The sequence below is a fragment of the Gopherus evgoodei genome, chromosome 3 (assembly GCF_007399415.2).
Source record: "Gopherus evgoodei ecotype Sinaloan lineage chromosome 3, rGopEvg1_v1.p, whole genome shotgun sequence".
Classification (NCBI taxonomy): domain Eukaryota; kingdom Metazoa; phylum Chordata; order Testudines; family Testudinidae; genus Gopherus; species Gopherus evgoodei.
In genome coordinates, this window is record NC_044324.1 from 101,120,987 (window position 1) to 101,139,449 (window position 18,463).

At 42.5% G+C, this 18,463-nt stretch overlaps 1 protein-coding gene across 4 annotated transcripts in view; it reads right to left on the bottom strand.

The window, feature by feature from the left end:
- MCM9 (minichromosome maintenance 9 homologous recombination repair factor) overlaps nucleotides 1-18,463 on the bottom strand; it is a 74,534-nt gene that overhangs the window by 6,613 nt on the left and 49,458 nt on the right. For 3 of the 4 annotated variants that reach the window (XM_030556191.1, XM_030556190.1, XM_030556192.1), the window contains 4 exons: nucleotides 13,771-13,945; nucleotides 9,996-10,198; nucleotides 7,540-7,743; nucleotides 5,611-5,693 (listed from right to left, as the gene is read on the bottom strand). In XM_030556191.1, the coding sequence (XP_030412051.1) occupies nucleotides 5,611-5,693; nucleotides 7,540-7,743; nucleotides 9,996-10,198; nucleotides 13,771-13,945 (665 nt within the window). Of the gene's footprint in view, nucleotides 1-2,240; nucleotides 2,308-5,610; nucleotides 5,694-7,539; nucleotides 7,744-9,995; nucleotides 10,199-13,770; nucleotides 13,946-18,463 lie in introns of those variants that run through there. The other variant, XM_030556193.1, reaches the window with a different exon arrangement.

Genomic DNA, 18,463 nt, shown 5'->3' on the forward strand with positions numbered 1-18,463 from the left:
GGAAAGGAGACTGAAAATGAGAAGTACAAGGGGGAAATCAGAAGCAAGGGAGAGGAGCTGGAGCTGGATAAGGAGTGGAAATCATGGAATGAAAGACAAAAGTAAGAAGGGCAGAGAGCAAACTTTGGAGTAAATCAAGGCTGAGAGTAAAATGTGGGATGGAAAGAAGGACAGGCAAGACAACAGGAGGACACAGAGCAAGGGAACAGAATGAATCAAGAAGCAGAGGTAAGAGGAGGTGGACAAGAAGGCCGACAGGGAATAAGGGAAAAATAAAGGTGGAATAAAGGGTAAGGACAAGGATATAAAAAGAGATGAGAACAAGAGAGGCCAACCAGCCAGTCAGCTGCTCAAGAGGACCAGAAGAAATACATGACTACTGAGCTAAACCCCATGACCCTTGGTTTCGCACTGAGTGGGGTATGATATTGAAGGAGTTACAAATGCAAGGCTTGATTCTGTCTTTGCAAAGCTGAAAGGTGGCAGCTGCCAGCCCCCTAGAATTATTCAACCACCTGCTTGTTTCCATCACCCTCCCACACTCTAAAAATTGACAGTTGGAGAGAAAATAAGGTGGCTTTTGAGAGAAATTATGTCTCTCACCAAATTCAATGGACAAAAGTGAAGAAAATAAAGGAAATCCCAACAAAACAGGTTGAAAAAGTAAGTAGCAAATGCTGTTGTTAACCAAGAAAAAAAAAAGAGGGAAGCAGACAACAAGATACTAAGGAACTATGAACTACTATAATTATAAGCAACTCTAATCATTTCCAGTGATCAGCACACAGAGAGAGAGGTTCAGTACTATGGCGTTTTGGGCTATCTAGGTTCCGAGAGAGACAGAGTGAGAGAGTTAAACCATCTCAGGTACTGAATGAAAAAACAATGTATATTCTTTATTACTTTTTTCCCCAGGAAGGATATTTTTCTTAAAACAACCTTTTTCTTGTTTTTTTAAATCTTTTAATAAAAATAAATAAATTACCCCGTTCAAGAAAAAGCTGTTCAAAGGGAAAATTCGCACTTCACAGGTGGTTGAAAACACATGGCCCCCATAGTGGTCCTGAGGTATGCGGTGTGATGGGGCAAGGCCAGATGGTTACAGTAAAGTACTGAGGAACAGGTATGTTAGCCCCAGGCTAAACAAATCCCTAGGACCCTGGTAACCAAATGGCAGTTGCTCCAGGTACCTGGGCCAGGTATCAAGGCACCTGGGGCCAATTAAGATCTTTCTAGTAGGCAGTAGAGATAGCTACATTGATTAGAACACCTGCAGCCAATCAAGGCAGGCTAATCGGGGCACCTGGGTTTAAAAAGGAGCTCACTCCAGTCAGGCGGGGAGGAGCCAGAGGAGAGGAAGCACGTGTGAGGAGCTGGGAGCAAGAGGCGCAAGGAGCTGAGACTGAGAGGGTGTGCTGCTGGAGGATTGAGGAATTATCAGACAATCAAGCATTATCAGACACCAGGAGGAAGGTCCTGTGGTGAAAATAAAGAAGGTGTTTGGAAGAGGCCATGGGGAAGTAGGCCAGGGAGTTGTAGCTGTCATGCAGCTGTTACAGGAGGCACTATACACAGCTGTGATCCACATGGCCCTGGGCTGGAACCCGGAGAAGAGGGCGGGCTCGGGTTCCCACCAAACCTCGCAACTCCTGATCAGACACAGGAGGAGTTGACCCAGACTGTGGGTTACCTGAGGGGAAGATCACTGAGGTGAGCAAATCCGCCAATAAGCGCAGGACCCACCAAAGTAAAGGAGGAACTTTGTCACAGCGGGTATCCGGCATATTGGGGTAATTATGAAAAGCATACCAGCTAATGTCAAGCCCAATCCTGCAATCCTTCAGGCAAAACTCCCACTGACACCCACTAGACAGATGCTAATTATGCATTTCAGAACCCCTCAGTCGATCACACCATAAGGCTATGCATAAATACAAGAGTAATATACAATTATGAAACAATAACTTTACTTCCTTTCTGCACTCTGACTGGATCAAAATTTGAGTGTAATGTGTATATTAATTTGAGTCTGTTATTTCATCAAATTGCAAAAAAAAAAAAAAAAAAGGAGGTAATTCAAGATGGTCTTGTATATACAAAACTGTGCGCAAGATTTTTAACAGTACTGATTTAAAACCAGTCTCCTGCCAAATTCTAATCTGGTTAGTTATATCCTGTCTCCCTAACTTCTCACTGCAGTTTCATTTGAAAACGTTATTCTACATCACTTCTTAACTTACCTTTTGTGTAATGTTGCTGCATGCTGCTAAAAAGCAGACCTGTTCCAACCCCACTAGTGGCTGCATTTCAGTAATCTTTCTACACTGTATAGGGTCAGATTCTGTAGTTCTTGAAGAAGCAAAATTCCATTTGAAGCAATTGTGGGGTACATTTTCAAAGGCACAAGTGGCAATTACTCACCTAACTCACATTAAAAGTCAGTGGCAGGTCACAGATGCCTAAGTGCCATTTGTGCCTTTGGATATCTACCTTTCTGAGGTTTGTCTGAGAAAAGACAGCAGGATCACAGCCATAGCCTATAAATTGGAATCAGTTCTGGGTCTGGTTCTGTTCAATATCTTCATCAATTATTTAGATAATGGCATAGAGAGTACACTAAAAGTCTGTGGATGATATCAAGCTGGGAGAGGTTGCAAGTGCTTTGGAGGATAGTTATAAAATTCAAAATGATCTGGACAAACTGGAGAAATGGTCTGAAGAAAATAGGATGAAATTCAATACAGACAAAAGCAAAGTACTCCATTTAGGAAGCAACAATCAGCTGCACAAATACAAAATAGGAAACCACTGCCTAGGAAGGAATACACCAGAAAAAGCTCTAGGGGTCATAGTGGATCACAAGCTAAATATGAGTCAACAGTGTAACACTATTGCAAAAAAAGTGAACATCATTCTGGGATGTATTAGCAGGAGTGTTGTAAGCAAGACACAAGAAGTAATTCTAATCTGTGATAATTAAGCCTCAGCTGAAGTACTGTGTCCGGTTCTGTATGCCACATTTCAGGAAAGATGTGGACAAATTGGAGAAAGTCCAGAGAAGAGCATAAAAAATGACGGAAGGTCTAGCAAACATGACTTGTGAGAGAAGATTGAAAAAACTGGGTTTGTTTAGTAGGAGAAGACTGAGGGGTCACATGATAGCAGTCTTCAATAACATACAAGGTTGTTACAAGGAGGAAGGAGAAAAATTGTTCTCCTTAACTACTGAGGATAGGACAAGAAACAATGACTTTAAATTGCAGCAAGGGCAATTTAGGTTGGACATTTGGAAAAACTTCCTAAACACTGGAATAAATTGCCTAGGGAGATTATGGAATCTCTGTCATTGGAGATTTTTTAAGAGCAGGTTAGATCAAGAGCTGTCAGGGATGGTCTAGATAACACTTAGTCCTGCCCGGAGTGCAGGGAACTAGACTAGAAGACCTCGGGAGGTTCCTTCCAGTCATATGATTCTATGAAAATGCTTTGAGGTCTTTCTGCTTGAAACGTGCTAAATAAAATGTATCATCGTTTGCATATATGGTTTCTCATAGTCATGAGATACCAACCTGTACAAGAAAACGGGAAATGTATTAGATCAGACCAATGGTGCAAGAGACAGTCTCCGATAGAGCCAATATCATATACATCAGATGAGGGTGCTAAAACCCCCCACAGATAATTTGGGGATAACCTGCTCCTAGGGGATGTTTCTTCCTAACTTCTGTTAGTAGCTAGATTATACCCTTAACCCCAAGGATTCATATCCTTTCAACATATATCCTATCTGGCGTAAGCTCTTGGCCTGAATGATATCTTTTGACAATGAGTTCCAGGGGTTAGTTACGCATTGTGTTAAAAATATTTCCTTTTATTGGTTTTAAGTCTGTTGCCTTTCATTTTAATTGAATGTCCCCTTGATTTTGTATTATGAGAAATGATAAACAGGAGTGCCCAGTTACATTCTCTATACCATTCATTATTCTGCAAAATTTTATTGTGTTCCCTTCTCATTCATCTCCTATCTGAACTAAACACTGTGAACTATCATGTACATTTCGTGAAATAGGCAAGAATGTTGAGAAATAGCAAGAGGGTCCACATCATCTCCTCCCTGCTCAAAAATCAATGTTTCTTTGTTGAGATTGGTGGTCAGAAGAGCTGATGATGTACTCAGCAGAGTGGATTACCCCACGATTCAGTGCTATCACCCTTGCTGTTTAATGTCTACACAAATGACCAAGCAGAATCCCCTCATGTGCACAGATTCATTTATGCTAAAGTTCTTTGAATTGCTGCTCAACCAGAAAGATTTGAAGATACTGAGCGCATTTTAACTGGCTCTCTGAGTGTGCCTGGAAAGTACTATTGCACACGGTTTCTGTATGCCAGCTCCAGCAAGACACAAGTGTGTACCTTCCACCTGAAATACCATCAGGTCAAGTAAAACTTCCAGATATTGTGGGATGGTACAATCCTTGAGCACTATGAATATCTAGTGTACCTTGGGTCACATTAGACTGAATATTGACATTCAAAGAGCACGTAAAGAAGCTGCAAAAGAAAGTGAACTCCTAACACTGTATACTCCAGAAACTGGCCAGCATAAAATGGGGAGCTGTTCCAAAAACACTCTGTCTCAGTCTGTGTCACTCCACTGCAGAATACTGTACATCCATATAGTCTAGCTTAGGCCATGCACACAAAACTGATATTGAACTCAGTCAATCCTGTAGGATCATCACAGGCACTTTGAAACCAACTCCCATGCTGTCACTATATTGCCTCACATAAATTGCACCAATATTTGTAAGATGGGATATCTTCAGTAAAAACGAGAAACAAAAACAGGTGCATGTATCAAGACATCCACTGTTTGGACACATTCCACCACACAAGAGACTGAAGTCCAAAAAAAGTTTCACCCCTGAAAATCCCTTACCCCAAAATCCCACTGTGGAAGGCTACGGAGTAACAAAATGGCAGGAAATGCCGATGCTCTGGGAGAACATGGTTCTTTAGAACAACTTCCCCCAGGGACTGACTTCAAACAAAAACAATGATGTACTCCAAATGGAGTGAGAGCTGGGGTGGCAAACATGGTGACAATATGACAAAATGGAAGATGAGAAATACTGCAAATATGAATGTGGAGAGCCTAGGCAAATACTTGAATACTGCCCAGTGCAGTGCTACCTGTCCTCCCAAAGAACTATTTGATATAAGCAACACTACCACGTTTTGGCTACAATTTTGGAGTGACAAACTGTAATGATGACTAAATGTTCCGGGCCTGATTCTCATTTATGCTAAGTCCTTTTACACTGCTCTGGCACCTGTTAATCTTTCTAAAACTTTTTCAAAACTCCATTTTTTTTTTGGTTCTCACATATAATAGCTAATGTCTAACTGAAAAAACACAAGTGTCATCCATCCATCCATCCATCTATGATAACCCAGTTTCTCAATTCAATTATATTTCAATGTCTGAATATTAAAATGAATTGTTCTCCAAGGAGATGGAGACAGTTATACATAGTAGTATCCTTAAATGAATTGAATCACAGAGCATGGGATTGTAGTAGTGTCATTTCCTATAAGAAAGCTTACCTGCATGGACGATTCCATCACTGAGACCACTGTCACAGCATCTTCCAAAGTTACAGTGTCCCTAAACATCAATCGAGCATGGGCTAGCAAAAATAAATGAGCATTAAAAAAAAATGTTGTTGAAGTTGAAAAGCATTTGTTTGTATTAGCAACCAGAGGCTAACAAATTCAGGCCTGATTCTGAAAACGTTTATGCATGTGTTTAACTTTAAGCATAAAAATAGTCCCATTGACTTCACTGTCATAAGTGTCTGCAGAATTGGGAAAACTTAACTCTCCTTATTGGAAATGAAGTGTGTCTTCTGGATTAGAGATTCAATAACAATTTGAAGGAATTGGAAGAAAGAAAAGCAAAAGACTATATTTAAACAACTGTAAGGTGTTGAGATACCATGATGATAAATGTGGTATAAAATAATATTTATCTATCCAAATGTATTGATAGCAACACAACCTAACAAAAAGAAGGACATTTAAAATTAAAGCTAACCTTTCATTCTGCGTGACAAAAGACATGATTTAAGCAATAGTCCACACTTTGCATTTCCTTCCTTTTTGTTGGCCTCTGTCACAGCCTTAATGTTATTTAAACGTGTTTTTTCCATATTATTTTTTTCTCCTGCTTCACTTCCCATAATCACCATTACTCAAAATAGAATAAATTTTATGAATAGATATAACGCAAATAATTCTCCATACTATGCCATTCTGATTGGTTGTGTAATTATGCTGATGAACAGTTATTTTTAAGCAAGAAAAATGGTACTTTTGTATAACACTTTGAAAATATAAAATGCTGGTTAAGACCCCAATCATGCGAATGCATACTTATGTAAAATACTTTATAACATGAATAGCATCAAAGTATCTGCAGGATAAAGGCTTTAAATGATAGGAAAGTTTACAAAACAAAAACAAAAACAATCCCTTTCTTCCCCCCTCCCTCCCCCTACACCCAGACAAAGAAATTCAAATAGGAACAACTGACTAATAAAAGAGACATCTTTGACAAAATAAAACATCACTCTGGGCTGAAATTTGTTATACAAAGTTACTGTATGTTCTTTTAAATCCATTTTTAAAAACCATTAAGCCATTTTAAAGGACAGAAGAGCACTACCCTAGATATTTCACCCTTCCTTTATTTTTTTGTTCTTAAAACTCAAATGCAGTTTTGATTTTAAAGTGAAATTTCATAACACATTAGTACACAATGTGGACAGCATTCTTGGTATTTAAAGTGAAATAAACGAAATGTTTATTTTTAGTAACATTATGGGATGATAAGGGCCAAATCCTTACACCCTTCTTATGTCTTCCTCAGGAAATAATCCCTCTGGCTTCAGAATGAGCAGGAGTGGTGTGTGTTTGAAATGTCCCAGAGTGGACCCAAAATTAAAGAAATAAACCCTGAGACAGGCATTAAGTAAAAACCATATAATTTATGTAATCCTTTACTTTTTTAGAGTGCTGTGCAAATATTAACTAATTAATCAATTCACATTTTGTGCTTAAAAATCTCTGCCTAGAAATATATTTACACAATTAGCTACAATGGACATATGCAGTTTTATTATATTTATAAAGGAGCCAATCACTGTGGGCTCATTGGGATAACTGACATCACGTGCCAAGTGTTTGCAGTATTGGGTCCTTAAATATCATTGCTCATTTCCCTTTAACTTCTTTACACTGGTTTAATTTTTTGGGGGGAGAAATATAATAAATTAAAATTCAAACTAGTTTTGTATATCTAAAACCCCCACAAAACCTATAGGTTCACTAATGCTAAAACTCAAGGAGGTTCATCCATCCCTAGTTTAGCTGGAAGGTCACTACTTAACCTATGAACTATAATTGCACTTTTAACGTGTCCATTAAAAAAAAAAAAAAGGTTGGGCAGAAAAACAAAAACTGCCATGTGCTCACCTTCTGCTAAACGTATCAAACTCTCTAATAAGCGAATGGTAGTTCGGGCAGCATTTCTGCAATCACTCTGCCGCTGCATCTGGTAATAACGCACAAGAATAAGGTTGCTCTCATCAGACAATTTTGGCTGTAGATTCTTTATTAGACAAAAGTAGGTCTTCATCTTTTCCATGCTCCAGAGGTTTTCTGATTTGCTTGGGCATCCTGCGTAACAAGTGCTCAATCAATAACTTCAAAACAATGACAGAGATAAAACGGGAGTACTTGTAGCACCTTAGAGACTAATAAATGTATTTGAGTGTAAGCTTTTGTGGGCTACAGCCCACTTCATCGGATGCATGCAGTGGAAAACACAGTAGGAAGATATATGTATACACACACTCTAACGAGAGTGATCAGTTAAGGTGAGCTATTACCAGCAGGATAGAAAAGAACTTTTTGTAGTGGGAATCAAAATGGTTCATTTACAGCAGTTGACAAGAAGGTGTGTGTGTGTGTGTGTGTGTGTGTGTGTGTGTGTGTGTGTGTGTGTGTGTGTGTGTGTGTGTGTGTGTGAGAGAGAGAGAGAGAGAGGGAGAGAGAGAGAATAAACATGGGTAAATAGTTTTACTTTGTGTAATGACCCATCCACTCCCAGTGTTTCCTAAAGATTCCTGTTAAATAAATAAATGAATGTAAAATGAGGTTTTATTACATTTTGAGCAGAAAGGGACTATCATTCTCTTAGCTCAGCTATGATTTGGCCAGATTCCAGAGTGGGTTATTACATTCTATCTGTTGGGATTCCCTCCAAGACCTTTTCCACTCAGCTTATTCAAAACACCTTGTCCAGCATGTCACTCAGGTTCTATATCCTAGCTCCTAATATCTATACTTCTTTAATTGAATTAATTTGGACATCACAGGGTCCATGTAAGAACCAACTGCTTTGCAGATTGTGTAAGGACTTATTGCTGATGTCCTCACCTTAAGACATTTCAAGCTTATCAGTTCAAGGTGTTCACGCTTACCTAGCCCCAAAACACCATCTCCAGTCCACAACCCGTCACATCCTTGTTTACAGTTTAACCTTGCACTCAGATCAAGCTACATGCAAGTTTACTCATGACCAGCATGATCTATGCCTACACTACCTACCTAATTTCCCTGCTGTTTAAACTGCTCATGTTCTGCTGAAAGTTCTTGCCCTGAACTGTTTTGTAACATTGCTGTGTTTCACCCCAGGCTCCAACATCCAATCCTGCTTCTAGTAAAGTCAACAGCAAAGCTCCCATCAATTTAAATGGGAGTAAGATCAGGCTCACTGTTCATCAGCTTGTTCAATCTGTAAAACATCCAGGTATCTTTGAGATGAAAAGCGCCACATAAATATATGATTATCTCCTCTAGCTACCTTACATATTTGATAGGGCCAATCACTATGTGCCAGATGTGGCACATGTGTGCACTGGAGAAGAGAGTGCAAGAAGATTTTCCTCACCTTTTTATTTATTTATTATTATTATTACTGTAGCACCTCAGAACTTTAGGCATGGACCTGGACCTCATTGTGCAAGACAAAAAGACAGTCTTTCCTTCAAAGACCTTACAGTCTTAAGTATAAAACAAGAGACACAACTGATGGAACAGACACATGGGGAGTATAAGGAAACAAGAGAGAATATTGTCTAAATGGACCAGACAGGGTAGAGGAAGAGGGGCAACAAACAAATCGAGTGAACAATTAGAGGGCAGCAAATGCCATGTTAGTTCCACTTTTACTTTGTAGGGTATGTTAGGTAGTAGGGGATCAGCTAAATGGAAAGGGAAGAGAAGCGGGTGTGGAGGACATGGTAGAAGGGGTAGGCATGGAGTGAGACTGATTGAAATTTGTTACCATCTGACAGGTGTTTAGTAATCTAGGTCAGGCGTTCTCAATCTTTTTCATTCTGAGGCCCCCCACAACATGCTATAAAAACTCCACAACCCGCCTGTGCCACAACAACGCATTTTCTGCATATAAAAGTCAGCATTGGCGTTAGGGGATAGCAAGCAGGGCAACTGCCTTGGACCCCACGCGACCTGCAAAACTAAGTTGCCCAGGCTTCAGCTTAAGTCCCCGGTGGCAGGGCTCAGGGTCCCAGGCTTCAGCCCCGCACAACAGGGCTTCAGCTTTTTGGGCCCCAGCAAGTCTAACACTGATCCTGCCCATGGCCCCCCGGGATGCCCCAGACCCCTGGTTGAGAACCACTGATCTAAGTGACAGGGATTGGTGGTCTCAGTCCTATTCCTAATGGACAGGCAACCACATCACAACCAGCACAGCTGGCACCGTGCATGAAATCAAGGATCAAATGAAAATAAACTGAACTACCCTTTCAGTCACTGAAGTGGTTACTCCAAAACTGGGCTGTAGAACATTTGGGAAAGGTCAGTGCAGAGAAGAAGCTTTATATACATTCAAAGACTATTTTTACCTTTGTTTTCCAATATGAAAGAAGAAATTATGCGATCCCAGTCTTCATTTCTTGTATCTAGCAATACTAAGACCAGGTCAAATCTGCTCAGTAGAGGACTGCCAAGGGCTATGTTCACGGAGATTGATTCATTAGGGTCATACTGGCCTTTTGGATTTGTTGCTGCCAATATAGTGGTTCTTGTGTTCAGCTTGCACACTAAGCTAAAGACAAAGATGATGTACATCACTATTCCATGTAATTGGATATAGAAAATAATTTTTGAGTAAAATATATATAATCATATTTTATGTTTACATAGCACCATTCATAAAATCATAGAATCATTAGTTTGACACAATTTGTTCTTGACAAATCTATGCTGTCTGTTACTTATCATCTTATTATCTTCTAGGTGTCTGCAAATTGATTGCTTAATTAATCTTTTCAGGTGTTGAAGTTAAGTTGACTGGTTTGTAATTCCCTTATTCCCCTTTTTATAGATTGGTATTGTACATGCCCCTTTCCAGTTCTCTGGAATCTCACTCATCTTCCATGACTTTTCAAAGATAATTGCTAATGGCTCAGATATCTCAATTCAGGGTTAAAAAGAAGAAATATCTGTATATCTATATATCTATATGCTGTTCCTATGGCTAAGCATTTTACATATTTTTCTACAGGCAAAAAAGTATTTTCTCTTTGAATCATATTATCTTGACTCCTGTGTTTTTAGTTGCAGTGAGACACCTTTGTCCCAGTAGTCACAGCACAATTCTTTCAATTAAGGCAACAGAAGAGTTATTCTAAATTTGGTTTATCACCAGGCTATTTCCAGTCGGCTCCAGGCAAGCTGCTACCTCATGTCCAGAACCTGAATGTAGGTTAGAGCCAATAATCTTAGCTTTCCAATTTACAGTACACACCACAAGAAAAGAGTGTTGGCTCCCAGCCAGTATAAAGAGAGATTAAATGCACAAAGCAACAGGAACTTCTCTATGTAATGGTATAATTATTTAAAAATTCCTAAGTAAATACAGTCCTTTTTAAAGCAAGTGACTGAAGCTTTGCATGCTGAGAGCAAAACTGTGTTCTAAGTTCCCATCTACAAAACAAAATCATCTCTATCAGGGGATCCAGTTAAAACATGGATCCATTTTACAAAACAGACTGAACTAAACCATAGCAAGTCCAAGTCATTAGCATGGTTCAAGTACAAGGGGAGTTCCCATCCATACTGCTGGGATAGGTCGTCAGGACAATAGGACTTGTAATGGCACACTTTCAGCCTTGCACATTTGTTGTAGGCAACATCCTCATGAGCGGATACTTGGCATACTAGGGATATTGCATGGTTCTACTTTATTAAAATTGCTCACATAAAAATAGCATAAAAACGTAAATATGGAGAAAAAGTTGAAAACAGATTCAGTGTGAAGTCATTGGATTAAGTAAATACCATTCTAAAGAGTATAATTGTTTAGGTTGACTGGGCAGTTGTGTCTGCGTAAGGTTAATGTAAAGTGGAACTTGCCTCTAGTGAACTGTGCCCACACACTTCTGAGGTGATTTTCCCCGTCTGCACAGTAAGTAGTTGCAATTATGCTGAAAAGAACTATGAGCTGAGCTGTAAGCTCCAGCATGGGTACAGGTTAAACCAAAGGGGAGGTGGTTAGCAGAAATCCACAACCAGGACCAAGGCAATGTTTAGCAATTCAGTAACTCAGAGAAGGTTAGTGCACCAGATGGTGAAGTAGGTGTGTTGGCTTGCTTTTGTAGATAGAATGAGATCAGTGGCTTACTTGGCTAATTTCTTGTAGCCTTTGTGGAAGAAGCAAGTCTTGAGGAGGGATTTAACTGAGGAGAAGCCATTCAGCATACAGCAGTGTGGGAAAAAACCCTGGAATGGTTGTGGAAGAAACGGATGAATAGGGTCTCAAAGCTGTTGTCATTCGCTGAGTTGCTGGGTGCAGGAAAAACTAAAAAGAGACAGGGGCAAATAAGGAGAGAGGGACAGAGCGTAAAGTGCCTGGACGGGGGGATAGCTTGAATTTGATGTGTGTGGAAAAGGGAGAGTCAGTGGAGATATTCAAAATAGGGAGTTGGTTTGAAAGGTCAAGAAGATGTGGATATCAGGATACCAAAGAGGAGGAGATTATGGCAATCAACACAGGAGACGATTTGGGCCTGGACAAGAGTTGTGTGTGACTGGACAGGAAGACAAGGTTTGATTTCAAATATATGTTATGCAGGAAAAAACAGCAAGATATTGGACACAGTCTAGATGTAAAGGGAAAGGGAGGAATTAAAGACTCCGAGGTTCCAAGCATCAGTGACAGGGAGAATGGTGGTACATTCATCAGTGACAGAGAATGGGAGGAAAGCTTTGGATGAAAGACAGGAGACCAGATTATCAGTGCAGTGGCTCTACGCCTTCATAAGCCAGGCCATTTGTATGCAAGTACCTAAATTTAGGGTTTAAGAACCTAACTTCAGGCACCCAGGTTTGACTGTTTTTTTGGGGTTTTTTTGCATAGTGTGCTGGCACCAGAATCTACAAAGGAAATCAATTGGTGCCAACCGCCAAGATAGCAAGGTGACTTAATTGCAAGGTCATTCTCCAAATTTAACTCCTCAAGCACCCTGCAGTCCTCAGATTCTGAGGTAAATGTACTCTTTCAGTATGTCTGCATGTCTTGTCAAACAATGGTATTTTCTACATAGCTAAGAATTTACTGCCTCATAAACCAGCTAACGGATTTTAATTATGTAAACAACTCATTAATGAGTGGGCTCTTTAAGAAGACCTACTTCCTTAACCTCAAGTTCTGGATAAGATAGGATAATAGCAGGACCTGAGGAGGCAGGGATAAAGGTGGCTTAAAACCAGCTTTGTATCTCCCCACCCCTCCAAGGTTGAGGACAGCTATGGGCCAATTCAGTCCCTGGTGTAATTTAGAGCAGCCTCAAAAATGCTCTAACATACACAGGCAGCCACAACACCCTTGAAGTCTTTCTGCTGGATCAAGATCACTGGAATGCAAAGTGCCCTAGGCCCACCTCCTCCCACCCTTGACACATCTGAACTGGAGAGAGGGTGGGATAGAACTGGCTATGCTGGCTCTATCCCAGCCAGAGATTCTGCTACTTTAGGGAAATCTCCAGCTCTTCTATTAGGGAGGATGTCAGTCTCCTTTGTGGACAGACTGAGGATTTGGCCAGTAGCTTCACTTGCCACAGAATTAAAAAAATCCAAGTTTTCAGAAGTAGCTTATACCATTTTCCCTTCACAAGTTAGTGGCCGGTAGTCTCTTTCATGAGATGGGCCACCATATAAAAACGAGCAGCCCGGGAATTGCTCCTTCTTCTTTCGCTGCTTGACTAATTATTTGCCATTCATGTATGGAAAAGAAAAAAGTGTTTTCAGTCCTGGCTTCTGAACTGCAACTCACATTTTAAAAAATGCCTCACTCCCCACAGTACCCCCGAGCCCACCACTCTCCAAAACACTCTTCTTGACGTGCCCTCTCTATATGCAATGGCCAGATTTCCCAAAGATGATGCAGGGGATCCAAAAGTATTTTATTCATATGCATCCATTGGTCCATTTCACCCTCCTTTGAAATTTTGACTCATAGTGTAAGAGTATCTTTTAAAACAAAGATGTATAGTACGGTATAGGAAAGATTTAAACTGGTCAGAGTGGCAAATCTAGATCTAACATTCATTTTAATATTTCGGAATTCAGGGGAAAGATATTTTGTTATTTCGTCACATGCATTTAAATGCCACTTACCCCGCCTTAGCTACACTGATGGTTTGTTGCTCCATTGCTTCATGTATGCTGGTTCTGTCATGTTCCTTGATGCTATTAAATTCATCAATACAACAAAGACCTCCATCTGCAAGCACGAGTGCTCCAGCTTCCAAATTCCATTCTCCAGAATCCTTCACTGCAGTTACTGTCAAACCTGAAGAATATTTATTTCAATTCAGTCTTTTTCAAAAATGTGTGTGTGCATTTGAGTGAAAGGGGGTATTAAATACACTGGCTAGTGCCAGGAAGAGAGAATGCAGGCAACGTGCAAGCTTCAATGCAGAGCTCTGCTAAAGCACCTCAGTTCAGACCTACTGGTATGACATCCCATCTATTATAGTCCAGGTAATGGTCTGTGGAGCAAAATCTGCCAAGCATGCCAAATTTTGAGGTGATGATTGTATGATATGAACAAATTTACTTAAGGAACCAAGATTGAGAGGACTAAATTCGTTGAGTCAAGCAAACTCAATGATATTAGCAAAGTTATACCAGGAATACATCTGACCCACTATCAACACTTAAAGCATATATAAACCTCAAAAGGTCATGCAACAAACTCTGCAAAATAAAAATATTTTAACATATCTTTTAACAGAGACCCATTCCCCAGTTCACGAAACAGAAGTGACAGACTAAACTTCGAACTTGTTCTGACAGAGTTTCTCTTTGATTTTTGGATTCATTTGAACATTAAATTTAAAGTGAAACCTGAGACTGGAAATGCATGGGAACTAAAACCAAAGAAAAAGTTCCCCAAAGCATCTGCAAATGGAAACTGCTGATTGTGACACTGCTGTAATTAAGCCTCATAGCTCTGAGTGCATGAAGAGTTTGAACTGCTGCCTGACACGTTTCTTGTTTACATATCAAGACTATTCAATTTTCACTTTCTCCAGTGAGTCAGTTTTTTTCTCCGATACAGTAGTTAGTTCTGAAGAGGAGTTAACCTTAGGACAATGGTACTAGTAGGTATTTATGTAACATAAGGGGATTTGGGATTGCAACTATAACTACTAGAATGGCCGTCTATCCCTAAACATATGCAACTCCCCTTCTCCCCTTCCCTGATCTCTCTTCTATCTGTTACCTCTTCTGTCTAGTTCCCCTGCTTTTTCATTCTCCAGCTCTTTTTTCTTTACTCCATCACTGCCTGAATCACAGATGGCCCTATGACCCACACTCCATAGCTCCTAAAGATGTTATGGAGTGCTAGGGCCACATCTAGTCCAAAGATCCTCCTGGTAGGACTGCAATGGGCACAAAGACCTTAATGGAGCACTGGAACCAGAAATCACAACCTTTTGGCTGGTGCACAGTTCTTGTCAGTGCAATACTGTACTCCCAGTAGTCAGTGAAGAGTCAATGAAAATTGAAATCTCTTACTGACATATTGCATGTTTTTTAGGGAGATTCGCTATGATGAACCCTAGTTCTCTTGGGTTTTAGTTCACCATTCTAACTGCAGGACAACGTAGGCAGTACATCACCTTGCTGGTTTAAATAGCAGAATTACAAAAACCAAAATAAATTCTAGCACTGTGATAAATAGGTATAGAACAGGAGTGGGCAAACTACGGGCCCATGGGCCACATCTGGCCCATCAGATCATTTAATTCAGCCCTCAGCTCCTGCCGGGGAACAGGGTCGGGGGTTTACCCCACTACGGCGTTCCAGCTGGGGAGCGGGGTTGGGGGCTTGCCCCCCCCTCCCCGCGAGGCTCCCAGGAAGCAGCTGGCACGACCTCCCTCCAGATGCTATGCAGCACATGGAGGTGTGGCCAGGTGGCTCTGTGCGCTACCCCATCCGCAGGTGCCACCCCCACAGCTCCCATTGGCCAGAAACCGCAACCAATGGGAGTTGCGGGGGTGGTGCCTGTGGACAGGGCAGCATGCAGAGGCACCTGACTGCACCTCAGAGCTGGAGTGGGAACATGCTTCTGGGAGCTGCTTGCAGTAAGTGCTGCCCAGAGCCTCCCCCCCCGAGCCTCCCCCCCCGCTCAATCCCCCCCCCTCGATCCCTGCCCAGGGCCCCCTCTTCTACCCCAAACCCATCCCCAACCCCACCCCAGAGCCCACACCCCCCTCCATGCTGCAACAGCCTGCCCCATCCCTGTTCCCCCTCCTGCCCTTTGAACCCATTGGTCCCAGCCTGGAGCACCCTCCTGCACCCTAAACCCCTCATCCCTGGCCCCACTGCAGAGCCTGCATCCCCAGCTGGAGCCCTCACAATCCTTGCCCATACTGCAACCCCCTGCCCCAGTCCTGATGCCTCTCCTGCCCTCAGAACCCATTGGTCCCAGCCTGGAGCCCCCTCCTGTACCCCAAACCCCTCATCCCCAGCTCCACACCAGAACCCTCACCCCTCTGCCTCCAACCCACAGCCCCCCCTCACACCCTGAACTCATTTCTGGCCCCACCCTAGAGCCTGCACCCCCAGCCAGAGCCCTCACCCCCTTCCGCACCCCTATCTCCAATTTCGTGAGCATTCATGGCCCGCCATACAATTTCCATATCCTGATGTGGCCCTCAGGCCAAAAAGTTTGCCCACCCCGGTATAGAAAGTACTAGTGAACACTGATCACATATTCAGTACAGAAGTGGTTCTCAAAGCTGGTCCGCTGCTTGTTCAGGGAAAGCCCTTGGTCAGCCGGTTTGTTTACCTGCCGTGTCCGCAGGTTCGGCCAATTGCGGCTCCCACTGGCCAATGTGGGCTGCGGGAAGTGATGTGGGTGGAGGGATGTGCTGGCCGCTGCTTCCCGCAGCCCCCATTGGCCTGGAACGGCAAACCACGGCCAGTGGGAGCCGCGATTGGCCAAATCTGCGGATGCAGCAGGTAAACAAACCGGCCTGGCCCGCCATGGGCTTTCCCTGAACAAGTGGCAGATCGGCTTTGAGAACCACTGCAGTACAGTATAATATCTTTGTAAATACAGACCAAGACTGCCCCCTGCACTGGAAGAATCTACAGGAGGGAGCCATCTGAGAGGAAATCTCACTGTCACCTCAGAGATCTGGACCACGGGCTTCCACACAGAATCTCTGTGGCCCAGCACTGCCCTCCAGTCCTCTACAGCTCTGCTGTGGCTTCCTGTCAGCATAGCTCAGGCTTTCCAGGCAGGGAGTAGCCCTTAAAACACTGTCTTACATAGTCAGTCCATTACACTCAAGAAATTAATAAATTAAATTTCAGATATTAATACAGCCTGAGCCTGTATTTACTGGAGAGTAAATTCCCCATAGAGCTGAGAGAGAGAATTAGCATTTCACCCAGCCCTGCCCATCTTGTCCCCTCCTCAGCCACAGATCCCTGACCTTGCCAGTTGCTCTCTTCAGAGGCTGGAGATAAGAAACCTGGTGCCACAGATCTGGGTCACGGGCCCATCCTCCACGTGCAAAGAGTGAGCTCTTCATGCAGAAGGCCCCTTCCCCATGGACTTTGAGGGGATGTTTAAGCCCACTGTACCTCACTTCCTGAGTTATGATTTCACCTTAAAGCATTTTGATTTTTTTCTACACATCTAAGTATGCCATGGTGGTGAGCTGTGGGGAATGAAGGTTGCTTCTGGCAGAACATGCTTGTGCAATAGCTTTCCTAAAGCTGAGATTTCTCTAGGTACTTGAATGAGGATCAATTCCGTTTAAACACTAAGTCTCCAAACCCACAGTGAGCTCTGTGCAGGCTGCTCCTTATGCCCATGGTGGAGCTTATTGTAGGATTAGGGCCTATAATAATTATTCTTCCACACCCTCATGATCTAGCATCCCTTTTACTGAAAAGCCATTTATGGAACACATGCCCTTAAAATATAACATAAACAGGGCCGGCGCTTCCATTTAGGCGACCGCCAGGATTTGGGGGGCAGCATTTTGCGGCTCTCGGCGGCAATTTGGCGGCGGGGGGTCCTTCCGCGCTCCAGGTCTTCGGCGGCAATTTTGCGGCAGGTCCTTCACTCGCTCCGGGACCCGCCGCTGAAGTGCCCTGAAGACCGGGAGTGCAGAAGGACCCCCCCGCCGCAGAATTCCCGCCGCCGACCGGGAGCACAGAAGGATCCCTGCCTAGGGCGCCAAAAGCCCCGGCGCTGCTCCTGAACATAAGCTTGATCCCACAGCCCTTCCTCAAGTACTCACTAGTCAAGTGAACAGTGCCATTGACTTCAATGGCTTTAATTGTATGAGTCCTGATCTACAGTAGGAATTTACTTTGGTATAGCTACATCTCTCCAGGGTGTGAAAAATCCACACCCCCGAGAGACATTGCTCCTGACCTAACCCCTGGTGTAGATCAGGGGTAGTGCGCGCTACTGTTTCTTGGGGAGGTGGATTACCTACACTGACAGGAGAAGCCCTCCCATCAAGCGTAGGTAGTATCTACATTGAAGGACTACAGTGGTGCAGCTGCATGGCTGCAGCATTTTAAGAGTAGATAAGCCCTCAGTAAGGACTACTCATGTAAGAGTTTCATGATTTAAGATGCACCTTTGTAAATCAGGAGTAAAGCCAGTGAGGTTAACAGATTTAAAACTAGCAAAAGAAAAAAAATCAGCAACTACATCTTTGTTTTCCTTATCAAATAATTCTATCCAGCCTCTGGCCATACAGAAACTTTGGATTTGGAAGGAAAAAAAGAAAAGAAAAAAAGAGAGGGTGTTAAATAAAGTAAGGAGAGGAAA